Here is a 15,805-nt window from a genome sequence, read left to right as displayed (position 1 = left end):
AGACTCTTAACACACAGTCTGAGTATTTTGAAAACTCAGTTTACATCTACATCACCAAAATAGGTATCTATCTTGAAAGAATCACTATATCAAATAGATTTAGGTATTAAAAGATCTAAGAAAACAAACTCTCTGATTTCTGTTGTGACAAGGACCAAAGCTCCACAGCCTGACCTGTATCATGAGCACTTGATGGCGTCACAAGGAGGGCGGGACAACAGCATCAGCCAAGTAGCTGCTGCCACTCTGCCAGGGCCGCTGCAGGGAGCATGGGGTGCTCTCCTCCACAGTGTGCAGAACAAGCCTCCCAGTTTCAGAGAGCCAAGGCTGGGGCCCAGATAGCAGGCTCACATGGGCTCTGATTCAAGAGGGTGAGAGAATCCTGAGCGCGTCCTGTAAGAAATGTGTTACCCTCAGGTCCAGGCCAACAAGTCCTGGGGGCATTATTTGCTTCGCTTTCTGCAGTATGATCTAATGGGAGCACAGCTCAGGGTCTGCCCCCCCTACCCCCCTGCATGGATGTGATCATTCTGGCGAAGCGCATCACTGTGACAGCTGAGTTTTCCAAGTAGTTGAGGGCATGTCTCTTTCAACACAAGAACCTTTAGATTATATACCTTTGGGATGGACAGGATTGTGGGATTTGCGGTCCTCGGTGCGTTGGTTAAGAACATGGGCTGTGAAGCCTGACACCTGGGATTTGACCTCTGGCATTCACCTCCCTTGATTTTGGTCTCTTCACCTGGAGCCTGGAGAACTTTCCTACAACCTGGCCATGAAGTTTAAATTGGGTGATGTGTGGAAGGTGCTCATTACAGTGCTGGGTAAATGGCCAAAACTGCTCATCTAGAACAGGCTCCTAGTAATAATTAGACACAGTTGTTCATCTCTTGATGTCCCATCAGTCAGCCTTCTCCTCCCTCGAGGTTTCTGGCTCTGAGCCCTTTCCTCAGCCTTCCCTGTCTTGGCAAGGCCTGAGGACTGCAGGAGGCAAAAAAGGAACACAGGACTCAAGAAATGGTGTAAAAACCCAGTCTTGTTCAGGGTGGCATCGAAGGGAGCAGTGTTTGCCAGAAAAGAAAATTTGATTAGTAATGAATTAAATGATAGTAGCTGCCAACATTTGGTTGCATGTCAGTGAGGACCCAGAAGAGAACAGCTCTACATCATTCTGTCCTCATTGGAATGAGGTAGAGGGGATTGGTAGGTGCCAGCCCACTCCTTGGTAAGGAGGAGCTAAGCAATGTGGAAAACCCACTCTCGTGTCTCCTGGGGATTTGTTTTCTATAGGCCGATCCCAGTGCCCTAAGCCACAGGTTCAGGACTCCTCACCAAGAGTCCCTTTGGTGCCCTGAGCAGGACACTTGAGGTCTGAGCAGCTCTGGTTCTGTACTCAGGAGCAGGAATAGAGCTCCAGGAGGCTTTGGGGCCACACTGTGGGGGAAGCTGGGTTCTCAGGTCCAGGGGAACTCTGAGGGGAAGGTGGGACACTTGTGGTGATCGCGGGCGTCTAGTGAGATCAGGAACGCACAGGCACATAAAAATGGCACTCTTCCTTGCAGGTCTGGTGCCCCTGGAAGGAGCTCAAGACACCATCACCATATTCCAGCAGGTTTACCTCTGGAAAGGTAAGCTGAGTGGTGGTGAGTGGGACACTTGTTCCCTGTCGTTAGCCCCACCCCTCGTTCACAGGGCGCTCTGCTCCCTGTAGAGACAGGTAGGAGTGTTTTCTAAGGAGTGTTGTCTGTGGGACAGGAGGCCCAGCTCCTCATTAGGTGAGATCCAAGTCTAAATGGAAAGTGAACAGCGTGGAAACCCAAGGAAGTATGGCAGGGGAACTCTCAGTCCCTGGGAGATGGAGTTCACTGACAGGCTGTCCTGTATCAGAATGGAGTGTGGAGGCTGCCACCAACCTCAGGAGGCACTCCTCAAGGGGACTTGCCTCTGTATCCCTCTCCACAAGGCTCAGGGCAGGGGACCAGGACCCCAGGAGAGCGGTGCCATGGAACTTTGTTAAATGTTTTCAAATTCCAATGTGTCTGCTGACCACATTCTCTGCCTCCAGGACCCTAAGTGGTCTGGGATACACTATTTCACCCTCGAGTCCCAGGTTTCTCAGGAGGAACATGGGGATCCCATTCCTTACCTTCTCAGGGTGTTGCAACACCAGTGTTCATGAGCATTCTGCTCCTTGTGCAGCACGGTGGACGTTGGTGGTTTGCTGTTGAGAGCTTGGCTGAATCTGGGTCAAGGCCAGGGAGTGTGGGCCTGGGCTGCACATCTGTTCCAGGTCTCATCTGCAGCACCTAGCTGGGCCCCATGAGCGTTTCCTATACTCCTGCCACCACTGTTTATTAAACCAAAGGAATGTCCCTCCTTCCCTTCCTCATTACAAGCACTCTTATTCCTTCTAGATTCCAACATGGGGTCTCGGCCGGAGTCCGTGGGATGTAGGAGAGATGTGGAACCAGGGCCAGGATTTCCACTGGTGACAGGTATCGACCCCGGACACACTAGAGTGCGTGGCTATAAGGATAAGGTGGCAGCACCGGGGCCTCATCCATGAGCATACCTGTTGCTGTCACTATTCCGCTCTAAGCTTGTGACCCAATTATACACTACACAAATATGGGGGCTCAGATGGGCACATGGCACAGACAACAGGGCAGAATCATTGCAAATTTACTACTGTTTCTAGAAACAAAAACAACAATAATAAGTAACCCAGAAACAAATCTACCTGCATTACAGAGCAAGGCTCAGCCTCTGTGGTCAGTGGCTTCACTAGGTCAACCCTGAGGAGTGAAAACAGAACATAGATATTCCCGGACTGTTTGATGAGTGAGATGGCCAGGAGACTCTTTTGAAACAGTCCTGACATGCAGTGGAAACATTAATAGGGTCAACACAGTGCAGTGTCTGAGACTTCTCTGCCTCCAGGACCCACAGTTGCTATTACAGAGGTGGAGCTGAAACTTGGGAGTGAGGGGAGGAAGGAGAAGGAGAGAGTCTTAGTCCATTTTGTGCTGCTATAACAAAATCCCACCGACTGAGGTACTTTATAATGAACAGATGTTCATTTGGCTTATGGTTCTGGAGGCTGGAAGTCCAAGACCAAGGGGTCACATCTAGTGAGGGCCTTCCTGCTATGTACTTACATGGCAGAAGGCATCAGAGGAGCATGACAGAGTAAGATGGCGCAGAACCTGATTTTATAAGCCATTTGTGGGGCACAGCCCTCATGGCTGATCACCCCTCATCCTGCCTCATCTCCCCACATTCTTGTCCTGGGAATTAAGTCCTAGACACTTGGACACTGGGGGACATGTGCTCCATAACAAAGTGAGGCAGATCAGTCCTCCAGCACAGGGAGCTGCACAGAGCGGAGACTAGCTCTGGGGCCATGGCGTGGCTGCATGGCTGGGGTGCTGAGTGAGATGATGCGAGAATGAAAGGACGTAGCCCACCTCGTCTCCACATCACCTGGTGCTTAGCTCACACCTGAGAAATGGCCGTTCCTTCCCTGTCCCGAGATTCCGTGCAGCTCAGATGGCATGATACACCTAAGGCCCTGAAATCAGGCTCCTCCCACAGGAATGGGTGAGCCCTCTTGGGTTATTCAGCACTGGAGCTGCTGGGAGCTGTGAGGATTGGCTCCCAGCTCAGAGTGGGTTCTTGGTCAGGGGACCATGTTCAAATCCTACTCTGTCTCTGCCTGTGGAACTCTAAGTGGGTCGGTCACCTTCTCTGAGCCTCAGTTTCTGCATCTGTAAATGAGAATCATGACCACAGCACAGGGCGATTTGGGAGTGAGATGAGGTAATTCTGTAAACCACCATGACGCGGAGCACCTGCTCATGAATTGGTGCTTCTCGTGGGCTATGATGGTGTGTTGGGGTTATGATGCTGGCACAGAGCCTGGCTCACAGCTTTCAGCCAATGCTATCCCCTTCTTCTCTCTTCCTGTATTTCCTATCAGACAGCAGATCCCAGGGTGGGATAGGAAGGAGGGGCACAGATGGCGTTCCTGTCCCAAGCCCCCTCGGTGTCCTTCTGCCCCTTCAGAGGTTTTCCATTGGAAGCTTCAGTTTTGCCAGCAGGGTGATAGGGGGGTGGGTACCTGCTCAGGGGACTTTCCCCTGCCTGTCCTCTTGGCTAGGGCCCTCTTTGCCTTATCTTTGCTAGTAAGTTGGCAAATCAGCCTTCCCAGAGCACTGTGTTGTTCCAGGTCACCTGTTGCTGGCTGTGGCTTTCCTGCTGAAAGAGGCTGAGCAGGAAAGGCTGCAGGAGAGTGAGATCGCCTTCCTGCCCAGCCTCCAGGGTACCAGGCTCTGCATCTGGGGCTTTAGATACATCATCCCACAAACATTACCCTAACTCTGCTGGCTGGTGTTCCCATCTCACCAATGAGCAACCAGGGCTTCACAGTGCCCCTTACAGGTGGCCCTGCAGCTCAGGTCAAGGTACATGTGTATGCAGTGGTAGCACTTGAGGGCTTTTTAAAATCCATCCTCAAACACTGCCAAGGCCACATCACGGCACTCTCATGTGATTCCCGCAGGAAGGGCCCATCCTCCCTCTCCCCCAGGAGGGGAGCTCCGCGTGGTCCTCACCTTGAGGGGCTTAGGGCCATTAGACAGAGCTCAGCTTGGTTTCCCTTTCGCAGTGCTCCCGTTCCTGAGTGAAGGGAGACAAACACCTGCAGGAGAAATCCCACCGAGGCAGGGCGCAGGCTGCCTGCGTTCATGTTCTGGTGTCTGTGGGAATGAGTTCTGTGATTCAAGGTGCAGGAGGAATCCCCCTCTTTCTGCAGCAGGTTGCTGCGGTGGGTCTGCATGTTTGAGACGAGCATGAGAACATGACAAGAGCAGACCCTGTTGCAAGCTCCCCAACCCAGAAAAGTCTGGGCCCCTCTTTGACTAGAGAGACTCGTTGTCGGTTTCCTATTCCCCAGACCCATAAAGGCCAACTCTCCTTCTTTTTCAGATTTGACAGCAGAGCTTTTCTCCCCTGTGGACCTTACCCAGGTCACCATCAACGCAAGCCGATCCCTGCCCAGCCAGCAGTCCTGGCTTTTCAAACGCCTGTTTTCCGCCCCGCAGGCAGAACTCTGGTGCCTCTCTCGTGAGTATCCTCAATCCCAGTCCTGCTCCTTCCAGACCCTGTGGGGCACACTGCAGGCCTACTTCAACCCCTGCTGGGCACAGAAAAGGTCAGGCTCAGAGAAGATGACCAGGGGCCGCTGTCCTCCTCGGAGAAAGAATGGAGCTAAGGCCTGTCCCCCAGAAACTCAGTGTGGTCCTTCTCTGTTCTGCTTCAGACCTAGTGTCCATCTGTCCATCTGTCCGTCTATCTATCCATCAGTTCTAGGCCTGGCATTTGACTTTTCAGATTAAAAATATACATAAATAAAAGGAATCAGCAAAGTTCTTTGCCCTCACAGATGAGAATGAGCTCACAGATGGACATGGGTGTGGGGACAGGGAGGTCATTACAAAGCTGATTTTACAGTCCCATGGCCTCTGGTCTGCAGGTCCTCACTGCTGTCTTTCACCTCTGGTATTGCTGAGTGTGGGGCCCAACCCTCACTCCACCTCACTCCACTCCACCTGTCTCTGTCTTCACTCAGGGCCGTGTGGGCCCTCTCCAGCCAGCAGAACCCCAGTGTTTGGGCTTTTGTGTTGTGCCTTACAGACTGGACATCCATGACTGCCCTGGGATTCTGCCTTAAAAAGAGACCCGACCTGCCATTTCCTCCCAGAGGATCTTTAGGGGGAACTCCCCTTGGACCTCCCAAGGACTGAAACCCGCTCTCTTGCCAACAGGCTGTCTCCAGGAGCCTGCTTTCTGTCAGCTGGTGGAGGTGACAGACAGGGCACCCTTGTACTTCACCTGCTCCCTCTACCCAGAGACCCAAGCATGTGATGATGTCCTAGAGTCCAGCTCCAGGGGCTGCCGCCTAACCCTGCCCCACCAGCCAAGTGCCCTATTCCGGAAGAAAGGTGAGCACTTGGTGGGGTTTGCATGACACGGATTTCTAACGGGCTGCTGCCTCTGTGGTTTTAGACATGTCCAGGTTAATTTATTATTTTCTAAAAAAAATTAAATCGTTCATGCTCCCTGTAGAGATGTAGAGTGATCCAGAAATGCATTGCATTGACTTGGAGAGGAGTCCTGCTCTGGAGCCCAACTCTCAGAGAGGGCCACAGGTGGTGTGCTCCTTAGCTGGCGCCCCACGTGGGAACGGAGCCTCTCCTGCTCTCCTCCTCCCGCTCCCACGTTTTAGCTCCACCTCAGTCATAGTGGCTATGAAAGGCAGGACTCGGCCACAGAGAGCTTAACGCGCCAGCTGGTGATTCTCTCCAAGGACATCAGGGAGGACATATTTGTTCTTTTTCACCCTGTACAGCCTCTATTTCCCTCGATACTGTTCCCTTCAGTTCCTCTTGTGTCTTCTTGGTAGGAGGCCCTTCCCAGGTGTCAGGTGGCCCCTGGTTTTCACAAGAGGCCATGAGACAATTGGAAAGTCTGACAGTTCTGAGGGAGCTTGTCTGTGGGTTCTCTGAGGACAGTGTGGTTGGGCCACCCATTGGGACATGCCTCCTGTCAGCACCTTTAGGTCCTTCCTCCAGGAGAGTACCTACAGGGGCGTGGATAGGTGTGGCTGCTTGGAAAGTTGTAGTAGTCACATGGAGGTCACGTGGAGGGACCTCCTCTTTTTACTGAGGTGTTCATGTGTCCACTCCCTGGGCACCCAGGAGACCCTGTCTTCTTGCTCTGAAGGAAGAACCTTCCATCTTCTCTCATGGTGGGCAGAGCACTTCTCAGTTGGGGCATACAGAGGAGGTGCCTGCAGACCAAGTTCTATGATTTATTTTCGGCTCCTCCCTGTCTCAGGCCACTTTCTCCCCTGGCTGCCAACACCAGGGTCGTCTGCGAGACCAGAGGCACATGGACCTGTCTCGGTTCCTCCCACAGGAAAGTGGAGTCTGCCTTCTTAGATCTGAGGAGCCAGAAAAGGTCAAACTGGGCCTTCCAGCCCCCCAGAGGGCGTGACTGCGCCGTGCCCTCGCCCCTCTTCTCTTTACCCTCCTGGGTTGCTACCTTTACAAGAATTCCTTCACTGTTTTTAGTGAGATTTGGGATGAGCGCTGAGTGTAAATTCATGTGTTTACTGTGCCGCCATCTTTAAGGGGAGCTGGGTCTGGATTTTTCTCTTGACCTCGTATTTCCACAGGTGTGACACATTTCTCTCTCAATGCTGTCATTCCTTTCTCATGCAGTTGTCCTGGGAGAAAGAGTGAAGAACTTTTACACTCGCCTGCCATTCCAAAAGCTGATGGCCATTTCCATCAGAAACAAAGTGCCCATGTCTGCAAAACCCATTTCCGACGGGTGAGTGGCCCCTGCCTCACCCAGAGTGTTGGGGAAGACTCTCCGTCTGGCTTCCCTGAGGAAGGCTGCCATAGCACAGGGGAAGGCAGGGCATCACAGAGCTACGTGGCCCGGGGGCTGGGGGGTAAAAGGCAGTTAGGAGGGAGCCATAGCCAAATTCTGGGCTAAGGCAAATTGCTGAAAGTACACACCAGATTCAGCTCTGAACCCCAGGCCGTTGATGAAAAGAGTCACGTTGAACTGCATCTTACCAACTAATAAAAATTGCCAAACATGGTAATAAACTTGATCCTCAAAGCCTCATGGTACTGTTTAGAGTCTGGAGAACAGTCAGAACTTTTAATAGACCACAGGTTCATAAGGATATTTTAAAAAAATATTTTCAAAATCTGTGTGTTTATTTGCTCGGCTGTTACCTGGTTGTTCTAAAGGGTGAGGCTTCTCGGCCCAGCTCACGGATTCCATCCCTGAGGCACCAGAGGGCTTCTCATGAGCCACATCCCTGGGGCCTCCTAAATCACGTTCCTGGCACAGGGCTGGAGAATTGGGGTTCTAAGGAATTTCCAGGAAGTCCACCACTGATTGTTTTGTACTTTAAAAGTCATTGATCCATGAACTGTTGATCTAAGAGTGCCATTGGGTTATTAAACTATACCATGTTGCTGCATTTAAGATCTACATTTGAAAATGAGGTAAAAGAAGATACCAGCTGATGTTTCTTGAGATCCAGCCAGACATCGCCCATGTGAGGGGAGGGTGGAACCAGGGGCCAGCCAGGCCTGGTGCTGGGATAGGTGCTGTTGGAGCAGAGCTTGTGCATCCCGACTCAAGGAGTGTTTGGCTGGGAAGGCCCAAGGGCCAGCCTGGAGCTTAGCCATGGGCTTCTGAGAAAGGAAAGGAAGTGGCAGGTGGGCGGGGACCTGGAGAGGGAAAGCAGAGGTGCTGGCCTACTCCTGGGCAGAGACACAGCCAACACTGGGGAAGTGCCCTGTGCACACAAGCTTCCACTACTAGTTTCTGGAAGGTTCAGGGAAGGTGAACAACAAGAACAAAGCAGGGATCCCACACCAAGGGGATGGAGGGTTTGGGTAAATTCTCAGGGATCAGGAATGAGCCGTCAAACTCAGATATGCGGTCAGGGTCGAGGGAACTTAGAGCCAAGCCCTAGAGAACTTGATTGGAGCTATTAAAATCCTCCTTCCATGGCTGGTCTTAGAAGTGGACAGTGGGGTCTACCCTGGAGGATAAGCAGGTAGGTTCTGGTAGCCTGCAGGGAGCTGAGCCAGAGGACAGAGGCGTACTGTTAGAGCATGGTTAGTCCATGTCGTGGAGTCAGTAGAGGGAGCCCACGGGGACACTCAGCTCACCAGGCCCCTGGCTGGGCTCCCTGGCTCTGAGCCCATGGAGCCCTGTTTCTAGGGAAGCCTTCCCTGCCATTGTGTCCTTTCACCTGAGCCCAAAGCTAAGACTTCCCCTCACCCAAAAGGATTGTGGAGCACTTTCAGGATCCCAGTTCAGCTTGAGTTGTAGCCTGGCACGGAACCCGTGCTTGGTGAACGAGTGGACCAATGAAGGGTGACTAGGCCACAGTTTGGGAAAAGAGCAGAATTTTGTTTTCGGAAGGAATCTCAAAGCTAGGAACGCACTCATGCTCATTGGCCAAAGCACTTGAGTAGCCACAAATAAAGCCGGTCCCTGGGCCCCACCGAGGTCTTCAGGCCTTTCTTTCTTTCTTTCTCTGCTGATGCCAGGTTCTTTGAATGCGAGCGCCGGTGTGACGTGGACCCGTGCTGCACTGGCTTTGGATTTCTTAATGTTTCCCAGTTAAAAGGTAATGATCACAACTCCCTCTCCCTGTGCACAGCACTTCACAGTCTAGAAACCACATTCACATCTGTGACCTTGTCTGATCCTCGGACACTCCTTCAGGATGCTCCTTCACAAGAAGGAGCGTGGGGCTCAGAAATGATGTATTAGTGTGATGGCTGGGACACGGCTCCTGGTGGGGTGACCTGTGGACCTCACATAGGCGTTTCTGCCGGATCCAAATAACCGTCCTTCCTTCCATGCTCCTCGGAGATGTCCTCTGCTCATGGTTCAGAACTCCCACCCAGTGGCTTGGTGGGGTGAACTTTGGATACCCTCATATTTTAATCTGTGTTTAAAACATGGTTCAGTCACTTACTGGTGGAGTGATACTGGATAAGTCACAGTCTCACCTACGAATAGGGATATACCTTTACAACTATGTCCTCATCAGGTTGTGTGAGGACCAGGTAAAGTGACACGAGAAGCCTCAGCACAGCTCTGGTACGTGGTAGGCCGGCACAGTGAGCAGCAGCTGCCTCTGTCCCTGAGCCCTCGGCCAGAGGCTCCTCGAGTGCAGGCACCAGGTTTCCATCAGTGGCTGAGACCTACCTGGGATGGCGTGGTGGCCCCCAATGTGTGCTGAACCATGATCTGCAGAGTTCTTCTCATCCAATCAGAATCTTCCCTTGTGTTCATTTTTCTGGTCTTGGCTATTTTGCTCCAGGAGGAGAGGTGACATGCCTGACCCTGAGCAGCATGGGACTTCAGACATGCAGTGAGGAAAACCAAGGAGCCTGGCGCATCTTGGACTGTGGCTCTCCCGACACAGAGACCCACACCCATCCCTTTGGGTGGTACCAGAAGCCCAGTGAGTAACCTGCTCCTCACAGCTCTGTGGGAACCTTTGGTTGACTGTGTCCCAACCATGCATTAGGACAATGTCCTGGGGCTGGGAAGGAGAGTAGTCAGGGTTCACTGGGTGCGAGCAACAGAAACTGATTATATTAAACTTAAGCAGAGAAGAAATGTGTTGGGAGTCTTCTCATTGGCCGAACAGAAAGATGACCCCCTAGATCTCAGGAGGGGTGAAAATGGACCAGACTCCATTGCTGGATTCAGCAAGAACAAGGGGCCGACTTTTTAAGGTGCCATAGTTGTCACCCATCTGCTCCATGGGGTTTCTTCTTGTGATCAAGCTTTGAATCCAGGGAAGAGAGTGTGGGTTGTGAGTCCACCCACTGACAGAAGGAGGGTCAGGCAGCTTGAGCCACAGTGCCAACAACCTGGGGTTGGAGGGAGGTTCCTCAAAGTATAGCATGTCCATCGTGTGACAGACAGGTGCTGGACCCACATGGGGTGTCACTCAGTATTCATGGTGCCCTTTGGAGTGGACATTATCGCCTCCATTTTAGGGTGATAAGTGTGTCCCATACAAAGTTGAAGGTGCTTGACCCAAACCTCACAACTAGTCAGGAACAGGGTGAAGTTGCAAACCCAAATCGGGTGACCCCAATCTCCCCTGTAGGATGTTCTCTGGCAGGTCTTCAAGCTGATAGATGTTAGGATGTCCAGAAGCCTGTTCAGATGGTTTCCCTCAGCTCACATGCATTCACTTGACAAGCAGTGACTTAGTCAAGTGAAGATGAGGAAGGCCAGCAGACTAGTAACCCAGCCCACGAGAGGTGCCCCTAGTCCAGAGCACGTGGGAACTGAAAGGTGCGCACCAGGCTCCCAGCAGGACGGCCCTCCACCCTGCTCCTGAGCTCTGCTTCCTCGACCTCCTGCTGGATGTGGGTTTTTGGTTTTTTTTTTGGGGGGGGTGGGCGTGGGGATTAATTATTTCCAGAATGACTGGAATCTTGCTGCTGATGCCTGCCTTCTGCCTCTGTGACTTGATCTGAATCCACTCTGTTGGCTTTTTCTTTTGTTTTAACATCTTGAATTATTTTAGGCAAACTGGAGAGCTGGGTAGTGAAGTAGCGTCCATGGGTTTCTCCTCAGGGAAGGGTGCTCCACTGGGGGCAGTCTCCTGCTCTAGCCTGCAGGACACAGAGGAGGGACGCTTGCCCAGGACTCTGCCCCTGAGGACAGCCTCCTGCCTCGACTCCCCCCTCAGCGCCTCACCCTGCCAGAGTGAAAAATGCCGTTTTCCATCTTCACATGACTCATGGAAGAGTTGGGTAAAAAGGAGCTTAAGCAGTACTTCATCTGCCGGAAATGTAACAGAAATCAGAGCAGGCAGCACAGCTCTGGACAGGAGCTGGCAAGGGGAACACCCCGCGGTACTGGTCGTCCCGACTCATTCCAGCTGTTCTGCTTCTTTCCATCGGCCTGCCCAGACCACTGGCTTTTTCCAGGATATACTCGGTGGGGTCATGCTGGGGACTCAGGGGTTTTGAGCACAAACCATAGGGCAGGGAATGAAAACCCACAGAGGGCTCTCACTCGGCAAACATGGCCTGATCATCTGCCATGCCTCTCGTTCTGCAAAACTAGCCCTCTGATCGTTAAGCTCTTACTGTGTACCTGTCTGGATGCCCAGCATGCAGCAAGCATGGCCTCATTTAGTCCCCACACCTAGGTCAGATGAAGAAATAGTGGCTCAGAGAGGTTAAATCACTTACCCAGGGGCACACAGCAGGTAAACAACAGAGTTAGAATGGGGACCTGGGCCTTTACTACTCTAGAGACTGTCGCATCACTGAGTGTGAAAAGTCAGAGGCCTCTCTCTCTCTCTTTTAACATTTTATTTATTTATTTTTCAAATACATGACAGCAGAATGCATCACAATTCTTATTACACATATAGAGCATAATTTTTTATATCTCTGTTTGTATATAAAGTATGTTCACAGCAATTCATGTCTTCAAACATGTACTTTAGATAATGATGTCCATCCATCACATTGCACCATTGTTGCTAATCCCCTGCTCCCTCCTTTCCCCTCTCACCCCTCTGCCCTATCTAGAGTTCATCTATTCCTCCCATGCTCCTATGAGTAGGTCACCTTATATCAGAGAAAGCATTCGCCATTTGTTTTCTTGGGGTTGGCTAACTTAGCATTATCTTCTCCAACTAAATCCATTTACCTGCAAATGCCATGATTTTATTCTCTTTTATTGTGAGTAATATTCCATTGTGTATAAATGCCACAATTTTTAATCCATTCATCTACTGAAGGGCACCTAGGTTGGTTCCATAGTTTAGCTCTAAGGAATTATACTGCTTTAAACATTGATGTGGCTGTGTCCCTGTACTTAAGTCCTTTGGGTACTTCTCAGAAGAGGATATTCAATCAATCAACAAACATATGAAAAAAATGTTCATCATCTCTAGCAATTAGAGAAATGCAAATCAAAACCACTCTAAGATACCATCTCACTCCAGTCAGAATGGCAGCTATTATGAAGGCAAACAACAATAAGGCACACTCATACACTGCTGGTGGGACTGCAAGTGGGACAGAGGCCTTTCTCTAGGCACTCAGTCTACTGAGGAGCCACAGACTCTAGATTCATGAACCATCCTGGTGCTGGGTCTCTAATGTCGTAAAGCCAGAAGCTCTGAAAGTTTGTTAATTGTTTATACCAGATCCTGTCTGGTGTTGGACACTGAGAAATGGAAGATTGATAAAATATGGTCATTTTTCTTAGCTACAGACTAGAGGGGGACATGAGCATCTATGAGTAGGAATATCATGAAGGGCTGTGGACTAGCGTGAGTCTCAGGCATTAAGTGCTGTGGGATCCAGAAATCAGTCCCGCTTGGGAGTCCTGGACATTTGCTGCTGAACACCTTCTGTGGGCCCCCTTCTAGCTCCAAGGGTCACTTCCTGCAGTATGCTTGGCCCCTGAGCTGCCCAGGCAGGCTGCCTTTCCCACACAGGCTGCCTGCTGTCAGAATTGGATGTGAGAGGAGGGAAGGAATGCTACGGAGCCCCACCTGTTGTTCTGCCCCCCAGGGTCCTGGGTGGGGGCCACCTTGGGCTGTTGCTGGCTCATGGGCATTCTGGATAAGTAGCTCTGTGGTTCCCTTTCACAACAGGAGGGTGGCTGCCAGCGGCTGTGGGCTGTGTGTGGCATAACTGCCCCTCCGATTGGAGCAGGTCTTTCTCCCTCCAGGGGTCTCCATCAGAAGTGGGGTGGGGTAAGCCTTGAGTCTACAGGACCCTCCTCCTAGGGCCTAAGCAGAGAAATGGAACCTCACTGAAGAGAGTAGGCTGTCCTCCCTGTGGGTCCTGCTGAGCAGCACAAAGCCCCTCTTGTCTCCTGTGTCCTTTGAGCTACAGTAGACATACGAGCGGGTTCAGCACCTTAGTGTGTCTGGGATCCTATCTTCCCTGGTAGACAAAACCACACTAGCATACTGTTGGAATATTCCAGTGCATAAGCTGACACTGTCTTTACCATGTCCCATCCTTATCCGTGAATCAGCCAAGTGCAGTTGTAGGGAACGGTCTCTATGGGGCAGGGAAGGCTGGGCCTCTGCCCGGAAGGGTGGCAGGATCCTCCTTGCCAGTTCTCGGCCAGCACAGGAGACAGGAACTGTACCAAGGAATTTGGATGAAGAATCTCAGCCACAGGTGCTGGCCTTGCTCAAGGCTCTGGTTTGGTGACTCAGCATGTTGACATCTATATTGAGTGGTTATTGTGAGCCGGTCAGCGCTAGGTTCCCTCTTGTTGAAGGGAACATCACTGGGAAGGGACAGGAAGTGATGTTCACTGAACTCTGCCCAGTGGGGCACAGAGGGTGGGACACCCTGCCACCAATGGTTGCCTGTCCAGCTAAGGAGGCAGGCACTTCCCCTGGATTCACTTACATCTGTGAATTGAGTCCCCTTCCTACCCAACCCAGAGGACATGAGCCTTCTCTCTGGGACCAGAGAATGGCAGTGCTGTGTCATTGTTGCTCTGGTGGGACCCACTGGAGGTGGGGAGGTGTGTCTCCAGAGCTTGACAGGCTAAGGGGGGCTTCTCTTCTACCTGGGATAGTGAAGAGTGCCTCCAGGGAAGAGTCGGCCTGGGGTACAGGCAGAGGGAGGAGGGAAGAAGGAACCTGTGTCACTGCTAGGAGACACCAGTGCAGGGCTGAGGGAGGCCTATTCCTGTCTCACAGCCCCAGGGGGAGTGGCCAGCACACCCACCACTACAACCCAGGCCTTGTTCCCTGCTATGCTCATGAACAAAGGGTGAAGCTGAGCCTCCCAATGTTCCTGAGACAAAGGCACAAAACCCACAGCAGGAGCACCCAGAGGGCTCCCAAGAGCTCTTTACTGTCCAAGGGAACAGGAAGCTCTGTGTTTTAGCTCAGTGCGGGTCAGCAGAGGCTCAAGCTAGATAGTGACAAATGCAAATGAGGCTATTTGCAGCCCTTATGGGTAGCAGGACCCAGAGAGGAAATGCATCCATCCAGAGGGTCAGGGTGGGAATGCAGGGGCAGGGGGGCTGCTTGTCGTCACCAGTGCCTCAGAGCCCAGAGCTTTCTCAGAGGGGTGGGCTGTGGGGTGGTGTCTCCTCTGCTATCAAAGAGAACCAGGCTGCCCCTCCTATCTGCAGCTGTGCATGGCCTACAAGTGGGGCAGGGTCTTTGCCTTGTCTATGAAGTCAAATGGGACTTGTAAAAAAAGAAATTCTCACAGTTTCTCGCTTCTAGCCAGTGCACTTGGGCCCTGTTGCAGTTCTAGATACGGAACAGGGCCTAGGAAGGAAGAGGCAAGCTCCTCTAACTATACCTTTCTGTGACCCACGTAGAAAGCCCACATCAGGTCAGTCCACCCTAGGACCTGTTCCTTATCACCACCATCTGGGAACAGCTCCCACAGTTCACCAGCCCAGACCTGGCCAGGCACCAGGTTGGTGTTTGTATGCACTCTCTCATTTAATCCAACAACCTGATAGGGTAGGGCCTATTCTTATCCCAACTTGGTAAGTATATCACAATTGGCCAAGGTAGGGGTGAGAGCTATTTCTTATTCACAACATTTCTGACACCAAATGTGTGGGGTTTATTCCTCTTACACCAGCAAATTCTCCAATTCCTGGACACCATCAGCATGTGCAATAATTGAATTCAATTCCCACACTAAGAACCTAGACTGAAAGTTAGAACCCACTGTCAAACCGTTCCTCATTGCAAAGCCAGGGCCTCCTGCACTCAGAGCACCTGGCCATAAATTGTGGATTCCTGTGGTAGTCTGCACGAATGGGAAACTAGTTATCATTACTAGTTCATTATAAAAGATGTAACTTGGACTAGGGTGTTGCTCAGTAGTAGAGAACTTACCTACCATGTGTGAGGCCCTGGGTTCCATCCTCAAACACACACACACACACACACACACACACACACACACACACGAAAGTGTTACCAGCTTAGTGAGGCTGCTCATTGGAGCAGAGAGAGAGGCCCCACTGAGCAAGGGAGGGTCAGGCCAGCTCTCAGGATGAACAGGCTAGTTTCATTCATACAAAGGGTGGTCGGGTGCGCTAGCTAGAGTTGAAGAAAGTTAATTGACTTTAAGTGCATTTTAAAAGTTTTTGCCCCCCTGGTCAAACACTATAACCTGAGGGAGGGGGAGTTGGCCATTGTGGCACCAAACAG

At 51.5% G+C, this 15,805-nt stretch overlaps 1 protein-coding gene across 1 annotated transcript in view; it reads left to right on the top strand.

The window, feature by feature from the left end:
• Nucleotides 1-15,805, top strand: part of Tg (thyroglobulin) — a 213,923-nt gene that overhangs the window by 75,632 nt on the left and 122,486 nt on the right. Inside the window, exons 28-34 of the mRNA XM_027950368.3 lie at nucleotides 1,563-1,628; nucleotides 2,415-2,495; nucleotides 4,987-5,124; nucleotides 5,826-6,002; nucleotides 7,284-7,395; nucleotides 9,147-9,226; nucleotides 9,929-10,072. Coding sequence (XP_027806169.2) covers nucleotides 1,563-1,628; nucleotides 2,415-2,495; nucleotides 4,987-5,124; nucleotides 5,826-6,002; nucleotides 7,284-7,395; nucleotides 9,147-9,226; nucleotides 9,929-10,072 — 798 coding nt within the window. The remainder of the gene's footprint in view (nucleotides 1-1,562; nucleotides 1,629-2,414; nucleotides 2,496-4,986; nucleotides 5,125-5,825; nucleotides 6,003-7,283; nucleotides 7,396-9,146; nucleotides 9,227-9,928; nucleotides 10,073-15,805) is intronic.

The sequence above is a fragment of the Marmota flaviventris genome, chromosome 15 (genome assembly GCF_047511675.1).
Source record: "Marmota flaviventris isolate mMarFla1 chromosome 15, mMarFla1.hap1, whole genome shotgun sequence".
Lineage (NCBI taxonomy): Eukaryota > Metazoa > Chordata > Mammalia > Rodentia > Sciuridae > Marmota > Marmota flaviventris.
The sequence above is the reverse complement of the archived record's forward strand: the minus strand, read 5'-3'. Positions and strand labels throughout refer to the sequence as shown.